General features: G+C 38.3%; 1 protein-coding gene across 7 annotated transcripts in view; it reads right to left on the bottom strand.

Moving 5' to 3' along the window:
* Positions 1-2613: 2613 nt before the first annotated feature.
* Positions 2614-21029, bottom strand: part of CHL1 (cell adhesion molecule L1 like) — a 143895-nt gene continuing 125479 nt past the window's right edge. For 4 of the 7 annotated variants that reach the window (XM_062630357.1, XM_062630356.1, XM_062630355.1 and 1 more), the window contains 8 exons: positions 20286-20401; positions 19916-20120; positions 19565-19687; positions 18159-18338; positions 11328-11489; positions 10514-10645; positions 9608-9680; positions 2614-7738 (listed from right to left, as the gene is read on the bottom strand). In XM_062630357.1, coding sequence (XP_062486341.1) covers positions 7522-7738; positions 9608-9680; positions 10514-10645; positions 11328-11489; positions 18159-18338; positions 19565-19687; positions 19916-20120; positions 20286-20401 — 1208 coding nt within the window. In that variant the 3' untranslated portion in view covers positions 2614-7521. The remainder of the gene's footprint in view (positions 7739-9607; positions 9681-10513; positions 10646-11327; positions 11490-18158; positions 18339-19564; positions 19688-19915; positions 20121-20285; positions 20402-21029) is intronic. The other 3 variants (XM_062630359.1, XM_062630361.1, XM_062630362.1) reach the window with 3 other exon arrangements.

The raw sequence follows: 21029 nt of genomic DNA, 5'->3' as shown, positions 1-21029 counted from the left end.
GTATGCTCTTACCTGAGTGTGTGGGTCATCTTCCCAAAGCCATTGGGCTTACTGCTGCTCCAGCCCAGCGGAATGTGATCTCACCTCCAAGTCCTGCTCTCATGTAACAAGCTATAACATCCCTGCTATGCTCTCTTATCCATCAAGAGGAAAACACTTTGTAACTATAAAGATAACGGCATCCCAGATTGGAAGGAAAGGCTACTGATTTGTTACCATAACTAGTGAAGTACCACCCATATGTCCTTTTCTTCAAGAGGAGCAGCAGAGAATGAGCCACAGCTGTCATTGCTTCACACCCTCCCTCTCCTCATCATACCCATTGCTTCTCCCCTCTGCCCCAGGTGAAAAGCAGCTGTCTAAGCTAACTGGTTTTAGAGGTTTCAGTCAATAGAAGCATTGAAAGCATGTTGAAAAAAAGCACAGCAACACAAAGCCATGGAACTCCAAAACAAGACCAGGTTGTCAAAGCAAAAAAAAACCCCAAATAAAATGTACTGCTGCCTGTATTCTGTGTTGGAGAGGACCATGCTGCAACACTCAGGCTGGATTGCATTTGCAGCATATAAATAAGAACTCTACTCTCCCTTTTTACATTCAAAGGTTCCTGCGGCAGTCACGAATGTCTCCTGCACCTGCAGAGATGCTCTGCAAAAGGGGAAGCATAGTGGCACAGGGTGCATTTTACAGAAATACCCATTTCTCCAGGCAGCAGCATGGTGGGACAGCTCTTTTGTGCAGGTTTAGCCACATCAGATGTGGGGATGTGGCCTCAGTGAGGCCAGCAATGATGCAAGCATGGCAAAAACACCACACACATCTCGTTAAATAAGGCTTATAAACCTGCAGAACTTACACACATCCAACGACTGAGACTACTGGCATTTCCCACTGGGTGACTGACTGACTTCTCTGCATTTCAAGCTTATTAACAGATGGTGAAAGTCCAGAAGTGATGACATTTTATTGTAACACTGAAGAACAGAGTGAAATATCTGAAATTAAAAGTAACACTTTGCCCCCAAAATAGTGCCAATAATGCCAATGTGGTATTAAAAGCAAAATATGAAATAAAGGCATATTGCTTCCATGCTCCTTAAACTTCTTCTTGAGGGTTTGTCAGCTGGGTGTCAGCAGATGTTGTGGGATGTGGCAAACTGGGTTCTGCAGCCTGTGCACCTGACAGTGGCAGCAGCATCTTTATTCTCACTCCAGTGAAGCACATGATTGTTAGACCATTATGTTACTGAGAAAAGTGTAAATCTCATTATTCCACAATACGAGTAATAATAAAAAACTTGGCATGCCCTTGATGCCTTCCTGTAAGGTGAACGCTACTTAGCACAGTCCTACTTGTTTCTGCATTTGCAGTGAATGTATTTAAGGGTGTCTTTTCAGGTGAAGGATGCATTAAAAAAGTCCTGCTGAAGCGAAGTAGCTAAAAACATGAGGGGAAAAAAAATGTACAAGAGCATTTCTTTCATTGAGTGAAATACACACAGAAATGATGCCAGGGTTGGGAGCCAGGGATTATTTTATCTGCGAGCACTGCCTAGATCTTCCAAATTTCTGTTAAATACCTGTTTTTAGACAAAACCCCAAACAACTGATTTTGCAGTATCAGCTGCCATGGGTTTGTCTGTTGACTTTTAGTGAGTCCTCGGTAGTGGCAGTTTTGCTGTTTCAGGTATCAAATGTGTGCACCTGTGTTCACCGTATAGGTCCTGCCTGGCTAACCTTTCTCTACCCACAGGCAGAGTTATTTAATTAAAGAGATCAGGTAGCAGTGAATATTGGGGGTGGGAGGGAGGATGACAGGATGACCATTTTAATAGTAATAAAAGAACTCAGGTATTTTGCTCTTTTCCTACCTGCATTGGCAAACAAAGAACACTTGTTATATTCCTATATAATGAGTGTATATAGATTTCAGACTTTTAGCATAACTTTTCCAAACTAAGGGATAAGAAAAAGATGATGAGTATTACTGGGTTTCTAGATGGCTGGATATTTATAAGATCACCATTATTCTGGTGGTCTTTAACGAAGAGGAGCAGAAATTCACCCTGCTGATCCTTATAGCTGTCTTCTGGATCAGCTTCTTTCACATCTGTTCATGCCTGGAATGTTGAGCTTTTGTGTTCCTTTTCATGGCTAAGTGTATTTTAATACTGGATAATGTTATTTTTGCAGGAATTTCATGTGGCAATTTCAAGCTCTGTGTGCTTGGGAGGTTATGTGATGTTAACCGACACAGAGTATATAAAGCATGTTATAGATGTTAACATTATATAGTATAGCATCATCATTTGATCCAGGAGATGATCGTACCATGAAACAAATGACGCATTTGAATTCAAGGTGTTCATAGTTCAGGTTCATCCTTACTTTGGTGTAGATCATATCTAGATAGCTTGTGGTGGCCAACAGTCCCAGTGAAAGCCAAGGGCAGCTCAACCTTGGTGCGAAGGCAAGAAATCCCACTAGAGACCACAAGCTAGAGAGGACTATGAATAACAATCAAAACGGATTCCCAGCAAAGAAATGGTATTCAGGAGAAAAAACCCGCAACAAACAGAAACAAAAGAGAAACTTGCTGATTACAGCTAAGGCTTTTGAAGATTACATCAAGTCAAACTTTTATTAGCAAAGTTGTATTTCATGTAAAATGAAAATATCCTTTAAAACCATACGTGCACATATGCATGATACAAACAGCAACTACAGTACAACACTCTTCTCTAAACTTTAATAAATGCACACTAACATTTAGCTCAAAAAGTAACATTGTAACAGTGACACCACATTTGCTTTGATCTTTTCTCATGAAATTACAAAGTATCTTATTTAAAGTAGTAGTAATAATAACAACAAAAAACCGAAACAGACAGTGTGCTTTGGCTCAAACCCACCTACTGGCTCCTGCCTGAAAACAGAATAAATCAGTGCAGACCACTTGAGACTTTTACATGAAAGATACAGAGCTGCAATATACATGTGCTGGTATTGCAACACAGTTTATAGGCCTTATTTTGAAGTATTAAACATTAACAGAGATGCAGCTGAGGGCTTGATCCATTGTTAGATAAAGAAAATTCTCTTGCCACCAAGAGTTCCCTTTCATCATATCTATTCTTACGGTATGTAAAATAATCTAGATTTACCACTCGTCTGCAAAATGACAGCTATAAAAAATTATGATAAGATTTCCTTTCAGAAGAACACAAGCATCAGTGAATTATTCTAACTTCAGTTTACAAACTGAAAGTGAAATTACTGCTAAAAACCCCTATCTTTTTATATAGAAACATTGTGCTAGTATTTGTTTTTATCTCAAAAATTGTAACTTTCATTAAAGCCTCTCGTGCATTGGATCTGACTCATTCAGTCAATGGAAGTAGTTACCAGAAAAAGAGCTACTCATTCAAATTTGTGTAATAAGAACGCAACAGAACAAATACCATAGAATCACCATAAAACAATAAATGATATGCTAATTAGATACAATTAAAACTTGAGTTACAAAGTTTTTTAATTTAGAATGCATACACACATTTGATCCAGAGGGGAAAGTCATTTTCTGATTTGGTTCCTCATTTTGCTCTTCCTAAACATCCAGCCCCAGAAGGGCTTCGATACCCAGTCCTGTACCATTATCCTTGCTGCAGAGCAGAGTCAAGCAGAAGTGAGGATTTCTTGAGTCCCCAGATTTCGGTCCCCAAATTTTGCCAGAGACTGAAGCTGGGGCCATTCCTACAAGTTCTTGGTTGTGGTATTTAACTATATGTATATATTTTATAAGCAAATGTTGTCTGAGATTACAATCCATACCAAACCAATGGTACTCTGCTCTGTGATTGCAAACGGCTCACTGGCATAGGAGCTAGCACACTGGGCTTTTCTTTTTTTCCCATTAGTGGGGAAGACCTGATTTTCTTTGCTTAATCTTATGCACACTGAAAATTACACAACTTTTTAAGAAACATCCAGCCCTCTCTTGTTCCAGGGAAGGCAGCTGAAATCCACAAGCCAGGATTCCTGGGGCCAGGGAAATGCCTCCCCCTTGCGGGGTGAAATTGCATCCTGGGTGGACTAAGATATCAAATCTGAAAGTGGCATTTCCCCTCTCACAGTGTACTGCCAGCAAAATGTAATGGCACTTTGTAACCAAACATAACCAAACTAATAGCCATGGCACTGTGTAATTAATAGTTCCCTATCCAGCACGGTCTGCATGTTCACATACTGGCCATTTCTGACTCCCTCCTCTCAGCAGGCAGTCTGAAATCCCCTGCTAAGCAGTAATCAATGAAATCACCACATATTTCCATCAACTAATTTTAATAAACACTCATGGCCAGAGTAAATAAAAATAAAACACATCAATGGATTTAATGTACTACTTTAGAACCACAGCACAGTTGGTGATACTTTTTGTTCAGCCTGCATGGCCACACTTCCTCTCACCTGTAACAGACCGTCCTAGAAAAAAATGAAGCCCATCTCCTGGCAAGGACAAAAGACTGCTCAGGAAAATTTAAGCTTGCTCTGTTAGTTTAATTTTAAAAGAAAATTGCTGATAAAACTATGAGTGTCCTGCACTGTCCGGGGTACACTGCATGAGTGGCACCCTTACAATAGAAAATAAAACCCCATTGAGGAAAAAAAGAAGGCAAAGAAATGATTTAGAAAGAGGAAAAAGCTCAGGTGAGTGAGATTCCCCAGGAGGTTTAGCCATTTGTTTAATATTCATTGGGCATATTCCTCAAAATTCAGTGCACACTATACAAATTCCGTTGAACATTTTTTTGTCACTGTATCATTTTTAGGCCCTGAGGCGTCACAAAACACCAACATTGAGATTTAAGGATCTGAATTAAAATTTTAATAGAAAAAGCACTCATACTGGCACAGATGAGTAGCACATCCCAGGAATGTCATAAACATCTCTTAGCAGCAACAGATCAAGTGATAGCACAGGGGATTTATATTCATTATTTGATAATTTGACACTTACTAATATGATCTGAAGTTTGTGTCTGTTTAATGTAGGCATTTTCTGGGACAAGGAGTTTAGTGGATCTGCAGCAACACAAGAAATAGATGACTGGAGCTGTGGGTGGGTAGCATCCAGCCTCACCATAGACATCTGCCCTGGTTAGTGACCCTGCGGCTGGGAGAGCTCTGCCCTTCCCTCTGAACAGGTTAGCGAGGCTTCACGGGAGATAATCCCAATTTTGTTCCCTCATTTTTTGTTCCTATTTCAAAGACCCTTGGTCATGCATTAGTGCATATGATTCCTAAAGGAAATCATGAAAACAGCCTGAAGCTTGCAATAAAGGCTGTCACAAGCCTAATCAGCTCTTAGACTTTATCTGGTTTGGGCTGCAGCCCACAGGAGTCAGCAGATAAAGATCATGGTGGGAAATGTCTCTGTTGATGAGATCCCAATTTTCACATTTCTCCAATTACCCAATCATTCTCTTTTAAAATAAGCATTTTTTATTTTGTTTTGGTTTGCTTTTTTTTTTGTAAATAAATATTACTTTGGACATTTTCAGCATTTGGATTAAGTGAAATACAGATTCACTCAATACAGATTGCAGTGATTTTTGAATGAGGGCAGATTTCTACTCCTCCTTTTATACTCATACACATGGCATCACTGGTGGTTTCAAGCTGTCTGTTTGGGGTTTGCTTTTTCCAAACAGAGGCTATATGAAAGGCCCTTACAAGCTAAATTAAAAAAAAATAAAATTAACAATTAAAATAAAGAGGAACAGATATGCAGAAGCATCAAGGACCAGAGGCCACTTACTGCTTTCAGAAATGGATGAATACTGGGGAGGAACCCCTGCTAAGGTGATTTGTGTATGCACACCATGGCCTTTCTGATGATAACAACCTGCATTTCTGCGGGCAACTAACATGCCTTAATTGTAGCCTTTACTGGAACTCATAACCATGCAAGTAATTCTTGCTTCCTTTCTTCCTTCCATTGAAGTAATGGAGACCGTGAAGGAGCCATTGGGGATATTTGCCTAATTAGTATCATGATGCAAAATGGCTTTTAGGATCTATTCCTCCTGTAGTAACTATTTAAAAAATATCGTAATTGAAGTGGCAGTCATTTGTAAGTGCAAGAAGAAATGAAGCCATATTGATAGTCTATTCAAATAAACATATTAAAAAATACATACTTTTAAAGAAATTCAAGAGATTCCAATACAAAAAGACCAAAAAAATGTGCTGTACAGCTTGCTGAGTTAGTGTTGGAGAGGCAAAGAAAAGAGCCAGGTTTAAACCAGCATCCAATAAACAAAATATAAAAGAAATTATACCATAATATTTTCTCTTTGCATTTGCTTTTGCTTATTTAACAATGAATATCTTGAAAACAAATTATAAGAGTCAGGTAGGTCTATTTTATATGATACTAGAAAGATGTGAGATTTATATGACTGGTATACACACAACTCCTTCTGAAAACTATTTTGCTGGTCCAAACTCATATTGAGAAGCAATTCTATTTATTCCTACACAGACTCATGCTAGCAACATATCTCATTTCAAAATAAAACAAGGCTGATTTTTACTTGTGTCAATATTAATATCATATGTACAACATCTCTATGAAATGTATGCTAGTGCACAAATATACAGATATGAGACAGACAACAAGCATTTTGCTTAGAAATGCAGCTCGCAGAGACTTGGGAAAAGAAACTAAAATACTTTCTAATGATGGTGGATGGGAACCCTGTTTTACCTTGCCACAGGAAAGATACTGCAGCTTAACTTACTTAAGGAAATAGTGCCAGCTACTGGGCAGAAGATTCATCTACAAGGCCAGAGCTTTGTCTTTTAAGAGCAATTTTTCTGTGGATAGTTGCATGTCTAAGAATTGGATATTGCAGTCAGCTGTAGCCACTAAAATAATTTTAGAATATCAGAAGCAAAGGAGTTTATTTCTTTTATGAAAAATCACACAATATATAGAATATATTTCTCCAGTATTTTAAATCATCATTTTTCTCAGTAGGATGCATGGTGTCACTTTGCAGAGCAACCCGTTGTTTTTGTTCAATTTTTCTTGGTGTGTTATAACCTCTACAATGCTGAGGCCGTGGTATTTGAGGAAATACTATGTATACACATATGTACAAAGTGACAGCAGCCATACAGGAAAAAAAATTACTATACAGAGAAAGATATTCCAAACCTAAGACGCACATGGAGTAGCAGTTAAGTATACAGACGTAACACTGAGAAATTCTGTTTTGGTAAGACTAAGACATTTTCTATAGTAAAGAATGATTTATTTTGTTTTAATTAGAAGAAAACACCTAGAAATTAGAATGGAAAATCATTTTTTAGTGGCAGTGACTTATTTTTGTATTACCTGCATGTCAGGTTCCTGACTGGCTCAATTGGCAACCTGCTTCCAATCACATGTGGTAACTGTGGAGTACTAATCGAGATAAATATCACAATTAAACATAAATCATTCTTGCTATTATTTTAGGCGTGGAGAGGAAAAGTTGCCGTAGAACTCCCAGTGCTTTCCACTGACCCTTTTTCCTTAGATCCAGAATAAGCTCCAATAAATGAACCATCTTCATTGAACATCCCATGCTCCCCTTCTCCATAATCTACCAGACTATCAGCACTTTCAGTGGCTTTAATGTCCCCGTTAATTGACTGGAGGCTGCCTTTCAGCGGCTTTTCATCGCTGTCACTACAAAACAAAGAAATGCCTTTCCAAAAATCTAGCCTTTAATTGCAAGCATGGAAACTACTCTTTTATTGTGAAAGACAGCAGCAGGAGGGAAGAGCAAGGGACACATTTCTTCGTGGGTTGTACATTGGGAATGATCAGATCCTGTGAGTCCTACTTGGTCTGGTGCATCTCACATAAGGTCATGCACACCGACCTGAATTCCCCACATACATGATTTTGTGATTATTTTAACAATGGAATTGGTCAAAAAGTAAAACATCAATGAAAAGTACATGTGTGCTTTTATTTTTTTTCCTTTTTTGCCTTGGACAGACAGAAGAATGGACAGAAAGCGAAAGGGGAAAGGAAAGGGAATGCTGGAAAGGATCTGAAGGATCCATTGCAGCAATCACTGTGATGTCAAGTTTTCAGCATCTTACAGAAAGAGATATTCAGGGCCTGTTTATTTCATTTTTCGAGCTGGGTGTGGGAACTGATGTATATGTGTAGGGTGAGGCATCAGCTGTAGGTTATAACTCTGTACTTTGTGAGCCTTTGCTTGATATGAGTAACAAAGGGGCTTTTTCCCCTTTTTTCATTTATTCTGCTGTTATCTTACTATAACTGAAGAGTTTCTCTCTGCTAAAGGGGAGGAATAGGGAAAAACAAAAGCAGAATCAAGTGTATGTATCTGCTCATATGTGATCCATGTTCAATAGCAATTTTGTAAAAAAGAACAGACCCTCCACAAAAAATTCAGGAAAAAAGGTAAAAAGTCCATTCTCCCTATGGCACTGGAGAAGAGCCAAAGCAGCCTTTGGGGGGGATTTGAACATAGATTAAAAGATTATTAAAAAAAAACCAAACAAACTATGCCTCTGAACTAGGCACATAATTACTCAATTACAGTCCTTGCTGATGCCAACTCAGTGTCAAAGCTTTGGTAACGTTACCTAAGGAAGGACAGAAAAACACACCTGAAATTTACCTCTTCAGCTTATAATCAACAATGTGTATAATCAATACAGGAAAAAAATTTGCTGCTTTTCTGCATGTGGCATTTCTACTTATTAAAAAAAAGATAAGTTTGGAGTTGGGGGGGAAAAGAGGGGGTTCAAGGTTATTAACCTCAGGACTTTCTTACCTTTCTAAATATTTGTCCCATTAGAAAGCATTAAAAATTAAATAAAGATGAAATTATGCAGAAATAAAACCCTATTCCAGTACAAATAATGTAGTATATATAAGAAGGATCTAATCAAAAATTTTACGCCTTTAAGGCCAGAGACATCAGTTTTCCAGCATGGTTCTTATAATGATGCATTTTCCTTCATACCATGGTTATGCAATATTATAAGCTTTAGTTATTTTAAAGCAGCCAAAGTGATTGTTTCAGTTCTCCTACAGAAACTTCTGTAGTGAGGTTTGTTTGGGTTTTTGCCATCTATTATTGTATTTCAAGCTTTTGCTTTCTTCCACAAAATGAACATTCCCCATATTGCACGATTTGGGCCTGACCAGGTTTCAGAAACCCATTGAAGACATAAAAGTCTTTCTCTTGGCTTCAATGGACATTACAGCAGAAACCCAAATTATCATATATATTTACATTATTCATACAATGATAATTAAAAGAAAAAAAGAGAACCAAACCAAGTGAAAAATAAACACTGGCACATCAACATTTACTTATATCCATCTCAGATGGATTTAAGTGTACTGGATATACCTTTATATTCCTACTTTTATCCACTCCTATGAGGTTTGCTTTGAAAATGAAAAACAGCGTTAACTGCATGCTATAAAAATGTCCTAAATAACAATGACATCTGAAAACAAACAAAACCCCAAGAAACACAAACGCTTTTTAAAGCAGGTCCTATTTACCTATATTCCCCAAAGATTTCATCTTTTATTGATTGAGCTTCGGGATCTGGATGCAAATCTTCTTTTTCTTTCACTGTACAAATAAAATAAAGTACAGATCTGTATGCCATGTTCTGCTGTGTTTCTTTTAGCTGGTGCAATGGGAAAAGCACCTGTCATCACATACAGCTTAAGCTGGAGGGCAGCAGCTCTAACTGTGCATGGACACAACTGGCATTCTTCTGCAAAGAGTATGGAGATATCCCCTAATTTTTTAAGAAATCTATAAAGTGTTTATAGAGTTGTAGAATGGTTTGGGTTGGAAGGGACCTTAAAGCTCATCCACTTCCAACCCCCTGCCATGGGCAGGGACACATTCCACTAGACCAGGTTGCCCCAAGCCCCATCCAACCTGGCCTTGAACACTGCCAGGGATGGGGCAGCTTCTCTGGGCAACCAGATTTATACTTAAATATTTACACCGAAAACCTTACTCATTGTTTTGAAAATTACAGATTTACTTTCAGCAAATCATTCTATTGTTAGGCAGTTTGGCTACCTATGGAAGTTAGGCCAGTATGTCAAGGAATTGTTACTAGTTGGAAAGTGAGCAGGTAGCCCTACCAGCGGAGGCTCAGAGGTGCAACCAATGAAGAACCTTGACTTTACAGCTGGTTTAAATGTTGAAGGATTCAGCAAGCACTATCAAGGGCCTTAGCAAAATCTCTGACCAGCACATAGCACTATTCCACCCAGACAGCACAGCTTCACTCATATTCATTAGAATCCATTCTGCGGATACGTATCAAAAGCTACAAATCCTAATTGGATGTTTCTGCTTGCGGCTTTGCAGCCTCCAGAGAAAAAAGTCTGAAAGATGCTTGTTATTATGTGTGAACACAGTGAAAGGACAATAAATCCATTTACCTGAATATTTTCCTCCTTTATTTCTTCTGACAAAGCAAATAGTTAGCAGCAGTAGGGTGAGCAAAGCAATGGCACACATCAGTCCAATAAACCACCCCTGGGTGGAAATTCCATCGTAAATACCAGCATAGGCTTTGTGGAATAGAAAAGGAGTAAAAAAAAAAAAAAAAGAAGAAAATTAATCAGAGGAAAAGGGCATCACCCTATTATAACATGAACACATAACATGTTCTTCACTGGATCCTAATTATGTCAGTCTATCACTATTATTTTGTTCAACTTAAAGAAATGCAAGACAGAAATATATCCAGAGCATGACATTTTTAGATTTAACAGGAATGTGCAGTCTAGAAGGCACAACACAGGCATTTTGTAAAGGTAATTCTGAGAGAGTAGTTGACTCAAAGAATTAATGCCAAATAGGAAAGCTGAACAGAGAATTGTTAAGCCTCTCATGCAAAAGCAGTTTGTGCAAAAGAAATAGATTTAAAAGTGCACCTGATATATGCAAACCACTGGACTTAAAATGGGTTATATCACAGCACTACCCTTTCAAAATCGCATAGGAGAGAAAACTGTTTTGTAAAGGTTTGTAATTGTTCCAGGCTATTGTGCATCAAGTAAAGCACAGGACTCACTCGTCCGAGAACCACAGATGCTTTTATACTCCCATGGGATTCAACTGCAAGGGTCAAAAACCACAGAACAAAATGATGATTTTGGTACACTTTCACTGCACAATGCAAGATGTAACCTCAACATTTATTTACATTCAAAATAAATCTTTATCACCTCGAAAGGTTGCATGTCTCACCTCTCCCCCTTGTCTCAATTACATCTTCAAAAATGCTATTGTTATCAACCCAATTCTTAGTCACTAGACGAACTGTATATTCAGTTCCAGGCTCAAGTGCCTCAATGGGGTGGAACTTTTGTGTGGGCTTTACTGCTTCTGAAATCTTGCCGATCCCTTTACCTATGGAATGTACATATTCAAGTCATATTGATTTAATGGTATTCATTGAACAAAAGGCCTGCAAAATGCACAATTACAGATAAGGTAAATAACAGACATATGACACACAAGGATTTTTAACATTTCTCATCAGATACTCTGTTTTTCAAAAGCAGGCAGTGAAATAAAATTTGTAAAAATTCCCCAATTTGATTTTTAATATGCAATCACATAAAACAAACAGCAGACTGAAGTAATCCTGATGTTTATGAAGGGGTTTGTACATTTCCCAGGAGGAAAGTTAATATTGATGGGGAATTATGGATCTGCTTTAACTAATGCTTGCTTAAAAATTTACAGCTTGAAAATGGGCTTGCTTTGTATAGATAATCTTGGGTTTGATGCTTCTCCCATTGAACTGAACTCAGCAGGGAAGCACAGACAGCTTGTTATCTAGAAATGGATTCTTATATGTCTCATGGAAAAAAAATAACATTGGGATTTGTACTCATTTCTCTCCTGACAGCGATTTTCCATGTCCTTTTAAATTCCACAATGCCTGCACAAAGCAGTTTTAGATATAGCTGAAGTTTGCTTTTAAACAGATGTTTAGGCATTTAGGTATTCCTGAGTTTAATATTTGATTAAGAGGTAGAAAGGATATTCCAGTACCCCTAGTTTCAGAGCCTTCTTACTTGCAAAACACCTACTGTGATTTCTGTCTGCATTAAGACTGCAGGGAATTGAATAAGCTTTTTTAAAATATCATTTGTGCTTAACAGAAAAAAGGACATGTACAGAGGTTAGCAATCACTGCCTGAACGTGAACAGCCTGTTCATACAAGAAGATTCAGAACTCTCTGTGGACCTCTGGAGGATCTCTTTAGTCAACCAACAGGTACAACACAGGAGGGTGCCTGCCCTTGGTGGCAGCAAAGAGATTTGTCGGCTTTGTACTTAGTAATATAACATTTTAATTGTGTTCAGTTGCCTAATTTGCCTGCTTTATTCAAAGTCTTCTAAATTAAGGACTGAGCACAAAGTATAATTTGAAAACTACTTGACCAATTAGCACTGACAGTAAAACGATGCTCATTAATATTTCAACTAGTAAACAAGCAAAGCAAGAAGTTTTCAGAGATTAAGGCTTAGCTGACAGCTGAAGGAAAAAAAAAGATTAAAATGAATCCAAGCACAATCAAAGCAACAGTTGAAGATAAGTTTTCCAAGGCAACTATCCATGTATTATCATAAGCAGTTAAATTAGTAGACCATTGGGACAGAGAGAGCACACATACAACTGAAATACTGCTGATACTGAAGCACAGATTATTACCATAAATTAATCCATCTATCGGTAATTTTTGCTAAATGAAGTACATGAAACTGAGCTATAATTTTTAATCAAACTGCAAATTAAGCAACAGGATACCACAAGTATATTTTAATTACATGTCCTAAAATCAAGACATCAGAAAAACATAGCAAAGGAAACGTTATCCATAAAGTAACAAGAATGAATATGAACCTTCAACCTATTGTGTATTAAATACCGTATAACACTTATGCACGACAGGATAACTACATGGTCCAATTTATACACAACACAGCTCCCTTAGGAAGGATTTCTCCTAGTAAGCATATTGCTCAAACCCTGAGCTCAGTGGTGGCCAGCAGCTGTGGTTTTGTTCTGCATTTTCTTAAACCAATTTAACCAATCCCCATCTATCACACATTTATTTCCAGCTAGTGCCAGCCTCTTCTTTTTGAATGGTCAGCTCTTTACAGAAGCAGAAAGGGGTAACTGATGTGGCTGAAGAAAGAACCATTTGAGCCAGGTTACTGCTCAGCTGTACCAGTGCCTCCAGCTGTGCCGCAGCCCTGGCACACCAAGTAGGGCTAGGATGTATGTGCTGGAATGAAGGTTTGAGAACAACCTGACCTGTGACTGGGGATCTACCATTGGCTCTCCAGGCTGTTTAACATCATCTATCCCAAATTACTAAACACATTTTTTTCTTTAAAACTCAGCTCAGGTATCCAGTGATGGGTGATTATAAGGTTTCTATCCATGTGATTTCTTTCTGGTCTGTGTTACACACTCAATATAGTGTCTACAGAGGAGAAAGCATTGTTAATTGGGGCAGGTTTGGTGGTGGGAATAGAAAAAGCAGTGTAGAATCCTGAAAAATAAAAGCAAAGACAGACAGATAAGGAAAATCTCAACATACTGAAAGGTCAGTGAGCTACAGAAATTAGCTTCAGAAAATTGAAAGCAGTTGGGCTAGGTTTTTAATCTCCAGTAAGGGAGAAGAAGCATTAGTAATAAAGGCATATCACCAGCACTTCTCACCTTCCCCTACTGTTTATCAGCCATACCATGGGAATCACATGAACATTAAACACTGAACAGCAATTTTACAATATTCCTACTGGGCTTCAAGATTTATGAGAACAACAGAACACACATTTTTTATGGAAGCTTATAGTATAAAGCAAAAAACAAAGAAACTGCCCCCAAAGACTTACCAGAGTGCTAGCTCTCCAAAAGTTAGAACATCTGTTATAAAACATACTTGTATAAAAAAGCTGGCATTCTAATAGTGAAATACTAATTGTGGGCAACATCTTAATTTATAACCATACCTGTCTAAAAACATCTGCTGTGATAAATGGAAAGATGAACTGTTATTATCCCCTACTGACTGGCTATTGAAAGTGTATAAATGCACATCACAAGTATCCTTCCTCTTTTTTAGTGCAGGAGGGTATTCATGGTAAATTTGGAATATTTTAAGATATAAAGATTAGTAAACCTGTTGCATGTAAAGACTATTGTGAAGAATTTATAGGTGAGTTAGTGACCATCTATTTGTACTGATTGTATTTGCAGAAGAAACCTGAGCTCACACAAGACAACAGGTTATAGATTGTTCATCTCTTGCTGCTTCTCTTTAGCTCTCAGCGTTGGCTACACTGGGGCAGGCTGATAGAAGAAGAAAAAGGAAAAAAGAAATACACCAAAGACAAATAATCACAGATTTGCTTCAATTTTGTGAATAATAACATGAAGTACTCCAAGACTGATATATTTAATATATTACGCTTAACATGGCTATTTGTCTTGCTCAGGATGATAGGGGTGTGAAACAGTGATATACCAGATGTTCTTTTTCCTGGTACAGCCTACATGCAGCACCTGGGCAGGTGGGACTGTTTGTTGCTGCGATGAGCAACAGGGTTTGATGGGCTGCAGGTCCCCCGGCCAAAGAAGAGGCAGTAGAGTGGAGTGGCATAAATGATAGAAAAAAGAAACTTCTCATCAAGATTTCATCAGGTTCTCTTGATTGTGAGCAAGTAGAGTATATTTTGGGGGTTTGCTGGTAACAATATCAGTGGTTACATATGGCTAAGGCAGTTGTATTTTTCCTTTCTCACTGTGCCTGCGGCAAAAGAGAACTAAAACCATATGTTTTTTTACAAATGGTTACTGTCCTCATCTTATGGTGTGTAATGAAGATTAGTACCCTCTGGGTAAGATTTTCAAAAAGCCTTAGGAGTTACATGCCAAGTGCCGCTGAAATATAATGAAACTGGTGAGCTTCTATTTTCTGGCTTCTCTGAAAAATAAAACTACAACGGTATGGCTTCCTCTGGATGAATTTTTCATTAAGGCTTGAATTTCTAGACACACAGTAGTAATTCTCAACACGTAACACATGTTTGATAATCCTCAAGAAACAGTGGTAACTAGATGAGAAGAAGCTTTGTGTTCGTAAGGACTGTTAAATTAAATTAATTTTTTTCACTTATATAAGAACATTATTTTGTGCTGTTTCTCAGGGCTAATGATCATTAGGAAATCGACATTTTCAAGGGGAAAACTAATTAGGTTGTAGGTCATTTAAGAAATACTGCCTGAAAATTAAAAGTTCGAGATAAAACTAATTTTCTAAAGACTGCATACGCTCTTCTGTGGGATGAAACTGAGATGTAGTAAAAAAATTGAACTATTATGTATTTTGTGGTACAACACGAGTATCCTTTTGCCCAGGTACTTCATGTCCACAGTATTTTATCAACAAATGATAAAAATCTGTGGTTGTCTATCAGCATTTTGTATCTGAGATTTTTTGGGTATGTTTAACATCTTTCATAAGAAAAAGGCCTTTTATTTCATTGACAGTATAAGCTGTCAATGTCAGCAGTCTTGGGTCCCTCCTGATGGAGGCAACTGCAGAGCAGAGGGTTTGATCATGACTGCCAGAGAAGCACAGACTGCAGCACTGCTCCACCGAAGAGTGAAGAAATAGAGATGTGAGCATAAGACAGTATTTACTCATTGACCTTTTGCTAAAGTGTTGCTAACTGGAAGCAATGTGTTACTCCTGACAAAAATCTGAATGGGTCATTCACAGAGGAAGGTACTGCAGTTGTAGATAAAAACGATGATCCACCCATTTATCTATACAGGGAGTTATATTTATTTAATTGAGAAAAACCTTTTTTTACTATATACAGTCATTCACGCCACTGCAATCTCATCATCAGGAAATGGCTTGCACATAAATTACAGGCTGGCAAAATTATCATTTAGAGCACAACAATTTTCCCTACACAGACTCGGTTTTAGTGCTGATACATGCATACTTGCATATGTACATATTAAGAGAAAAGATTGGGCTTTTCTTTCTGATTCCAGACCATAGTAGCAGGGATAACTGCAAATAAATGGAAAGCAATAGCAGTGATGCAGATCAAGTATCAGTGATAAAATTTGAATGAATCCATAGTTTCCACCTCAACATCTCCACTTCCCTGGCAGAATGCTTTGTAAAATTCTGAAATACCCATGGCACAGCCTGCAAAGGCTTTATTACAGCAGTGGAAGCTATTCAAAGTCTTAAAATGAACAATGAGAGCTTTATGTTTTTATTACTAAAACCAGAATAGAGTGGATATAGAATCACTGAATCAAAAACCAAAGAAACTTGAAGCGCTCTATCACGGAGTTTCATTTCAGAGGGCACCACATTTTACATCTGTCATTTATGTGGGTCATTTTAAATTATAAACTTTGACTTTTGCAGTCACTCCCTTTCTTCAGAAAGAGTGATTGTTTTAATTCTGAGCAATCGCCTTGCTCCCCATACCACAATTTAAAACCCCAAGAAGGTCACTGAATAGAGTGATTATTTTTTTTCAGCTTACCATGTTTAGTTGAAACATATCTGAACAATTTAGCCAGCAAATAATGACGCAAAACTAATGGCGTCTCAGTGACAGATGCAGTGCCCTAATTTAAGGTGGCTTGAGAACTGGCAAGGGGCACATATTAATCACAGAACTGGACCCTTGCAGCATATATCAATTATACTACTCTATGCTACACGCATTTCACAAGAATCAGCTGCTGCCACTGCTGAAAGAGTCTTAGGAAAGAAGAGAATGAGAACAAAATGAATGGCAACATTATCACCCTTTTAAGCATATCAGGCAGGGGTGCATTTCATAAAACCTGACAAGGTTATTCAGAGGAGCTATAGATTTTACAGTGGCTAAAACACATTATTCTGGCTGACCAGTGAAGGCCAGAAGAGGCAACTAATAAGGTGAAATTTTGTATTTTTAGCTTGGGAAACAAATAAGATTTTTTACTTTCCTTAATGAAAAATACATTTTAAATTATACTGATAGATTAATAGTTACAACTGTGTGAGTATCTGTATTCTACAGTGAGACTGAAGGCTACAAGACAGTTGAGAAGTTTCACTACTTGAGAAAATGGGTGATAGTTCATGACTGGATCCTGAACTGGGACATGATGAGTTTAAAGTTCACTTTATATATTTTACCAGTAGCTGAAGAGATTCTGTAACTTAGAAGTCCAATAAGATGTGGTGCAACAATGACTATTTTTCTGTTTTATATCAATATTGTTCCAGACTATTGTCATTGCTTAAAGATGATGAGGCCAGGACTCTTGCTTATCACAATCTCTTTCTCCTTCCCTGCATTAAGTGCAGAGCAATGGTTTCTGATTAACAGCAAGGGCTTGTTCCTCGGTACTGTAGACTTTTCAGACTTCCTGAGCACAGTACATTTTATTTCATTTCAGCTGAATGTGAAAGATGAGCTATCATATAGTGCTTGAGATTTTCCTTTAAATCACCGATCACTGGTGTTTTAGGACAGGGTATAAGTGGCACACAAATGCTCACTTACAGTGTCAGATAAAATAATATTAAAATAATATATCAAATGCACTGCAGTCAACTTTATGTTCATCTGGATTTCCCACATTAAACGCCTGGCCCTAATGCTGCTGCTGGCAGTCCCCCATCTTCACAAAAGGGCAGAATTTGTTTTCATAATATAACTGAGAACAGATAATCTACATCTTCAATTTGCCGTTTGTGACTAAACGCAATTCACTTATTCTAGTACGGCTTAAAGAGTTGATCGGTGACAATAGAGACAGCGTTTTACAGCAAAATGAAACAGATAAGCTCTACTTTCCTGAAGAACAGCACTGCTACATTAAAAAGTTCATTGATTGCTCTCATAGAAAGAGAAACAAATTTATTCCCTCTAATTACCATGGAAATGTCAAGCCTGGAATATTCTCAATAGATTTTTCCATTATTGTTAGAGCTTCTCCACATAAAAACATATTGCCTATTAACTTACTCCCTTGAGCCATCGTTAGTCCTTCTTCTGTGACCGGCTTCCCACAGCCTTTGACTGTACAAGCCTTTACATAGAATTTGTACTTGGTACTGGAGCTGAGACCTGAAAGCTTCCAGCTGAGTGTGGAGCGGTTTGTTACGCTGACGTCGCTCAGGGGTCCGATTTCGTGTGTTTCGTTTACTGAAAGGGAAAAGGCAGTTGAGTCACATCCAGCAGCTAAAGGCTATGAACATGAAACGTGTCCTGGAAGGGAGGCACTCTGCAGTAAGTAGGAAGGATGCAGCCTGAATAAGCCTGAATAAGCATATCTCACCTTCCTGCCAAGTACTTAAATGGGATTTATCTCATCCATGTCAATCTCCCGACTACTCAGTGAGCTATTGCTGTTCTTAAAAAGCTCTCTGATTCTAGATACGCACATACTGAGTGGGAGGAAAAAAATTACTGTCTACTAGATCATTAAATATATATAAACTGCTTCTTGCTTTGCTTCCAAACATCTGCAAACTTTTGCAAGCAAGTTAATGGCTGTTCTGCTTTGCTCCACTCTGCCTTGGCACAGTTGGCAATTGAAGGAGGGGTTTTCCCTCCCAAACTGCCTAAATAGACAGATCCACTCTCAGACCATAGTCGTCAAAAACAAAGGGAAGATCCAGCCTCCAGTCCCTGCTTGCAAAGGCAACTGGGCAGTTCTGTTATCAGCAGAGGTAAGTGCTGATGTTTGGTTACATGTTTGGGGTTTTTAAAACTAGGGCACAGTCTAATCCTCTTCAATCCTAAAACCCCACGCAAAATACCCTGAATTGTCACCACACCTCACAGCTGTGGCAGTCTGTCTCTCCCCAGCCACTCAGTTCTTTCTTCAGGAAAGAAAGAAATACCCTTGGTATTTAGTTGTTTCTCAGTGTGATTGCTCGATAACACAGCTCAGATAGTAGTGATCTGCATTTCTGCTGAGGCATTCTGCAGGGAGGAGGTACTCACTGACACAAGGTTAAGATCTGATGTGGCTAAAGCGCTCTCATTATTTTGCACTGAATGATTTTCACTTCATAACTTCTATGTTAGGCATAACTTGCAAATGTGAAATAATTAAATTTGTCTATAAGTGCAGAATAGGGCATGGTAGCAATGTGAGCTAACACAAGAGAAGTGCATAGAAAACTCTTTGCTCTGGAAGATGACTTTAGCTTGCCCTCTAGCAGGCTGTGTGTGCATCGCAGTTCAAAACGCTGCTCTCATGCTCCGGCTGTGGTAGTGATTCAGCCCTTCACACCAGCCTGTTTTATGTAACTGTGCACATACAATGTGCAACCACCGTCCCTCCTCCACCCTTTTTTTTTTGTCTTGTTTTTCTTTAACTAATAACGTGTAATCTCTAAAATCAAAGTAAAACAAGCACATACTCATCTGGTATTGCAAAATGTAGCCAGTAAGGTGGCCGTTGGCTTTCTTGGGAAGTCCCCATAACAGAGTGACAGAGTCCTTGTCAAAGTTCAGGATCCTGAGAAAACGTGGTTGTTCTGGGACTGGAAGATACAGGGATTAGCTTTCAGAGAAGACTGAACTGGTCTGTTTCTCCACCTACTTGTTAAATGAGGATACACTTTAGCTGAACATCTACAATTCCCATTTCTTGGGAAGGGTTTTATGAATATTAGAGATTTTACAATCCTTAAATAAGGAAATCAACTTGCCTTGTTACATGGACAATTTCTATTTATGTCCCTCTGCCTCATACTCTCATTTTGTCTTACCTCCTTCTGGAGTTTCAAACACAACAGGGGAGCTTTCTGGGCCATCTCCTTTGGAGTTGTAAGCCAAAACAGTTAAGCGGAATTCACTGAAGGGCTCTAGACCAGGAATCATCCCATAGTTTCTGTCTCCTACAAATGTTAGGAAGTGTTTCTCTGGGTGATGCCTTCTTCCATCCAGCATGCTCTTTGTTTTCCACCAACTGACCTGCATTGAGATTGGCATATCTATAACAATTTATGTTGTATGGGGTTGAAAACTATATTGATTTATCTTGTCTTCCCAGAAATGAAAAATTGCAATCTATCTTTGAGCTGAGATTCATTTAGTAGTTTTCAACTATATACAAACATTTAAAGAGAAATTTGTAACCTTATAGCCTCTTAAATGTCCACGAACTCTGTCCCTTGGTATCCCAAACCAGAAGACTTTGACCAGTGTGCTGTTCACAATATCCACCGACACGCCGGAAGGAGCAGCATCTGGAACTGTAAAACCAAAAGTGCTACATATTAAAGACACATGCAAGAGTTCAGTTTCACACTGATCACAGCTACAGGGCTTCACTTTCCAGCTCATGTAGTCCTACTGCAGGCAAGAAAAAAGCATCCAGTGGGTGAAAGGGGCTAGGAAACATTATTTTGCATTATCAGGGCTTTCTGCTGAAGGCTGGAATATGGGTGCACTGGGACATATGAATTTCTAAACCAGTATTTATGATTTCCTGTTTCAAGTAATGCTTACAGCAGTGAGAAGAATAAAAAAAATGATTAACATAGCACTCAAGAAGGCAATCATGAAGTTTTTTTATAATCAATTTCATTTTACAACTAAGCTCATTAAACAGTAGGATTTTAATCACTACGCAACACAGAGAGCTATTACAATGCCTGAAAAAAAGAGGCCTTGATCCATGGATGACTGAATTGCAAGAAAGATTTTCCATTGATAGATACAAAAATTAAATGTATCACACAAAGGAAATAAACACGCTTTGTGTTTTCCTCCTCTCAGTTCTCACTATTCACCCACCTCTTCATCCATACACCACACAGGGGAGAGAAGAGACACCACCAAACCTTCCTGCTGCAGGAGTAGATCCAAGGCTAAGTCTTA

The sequence above is a fragment of the Pezoporus occidentalis genome, unplaced genomic scaffold (genome assembly GCF_034315485.1).
Source record: "Pezoporus occidentalis ecotype Australia unplaced genomic scaffold, CSIRO_AGI_Poc_V1 ctg35, whole genome shotgun sequence".
Classification (NCBI taxonomy): domain Eukaryota; kingdom Metazoa; phylum Chordata; class Aves; order Psittaciformes; family Psittacidae; genus Pezoporus; species Pezoporus occidentalis.
This window is presented reverse-complemented; position numbering and strand designations above follow the sequence as displayed.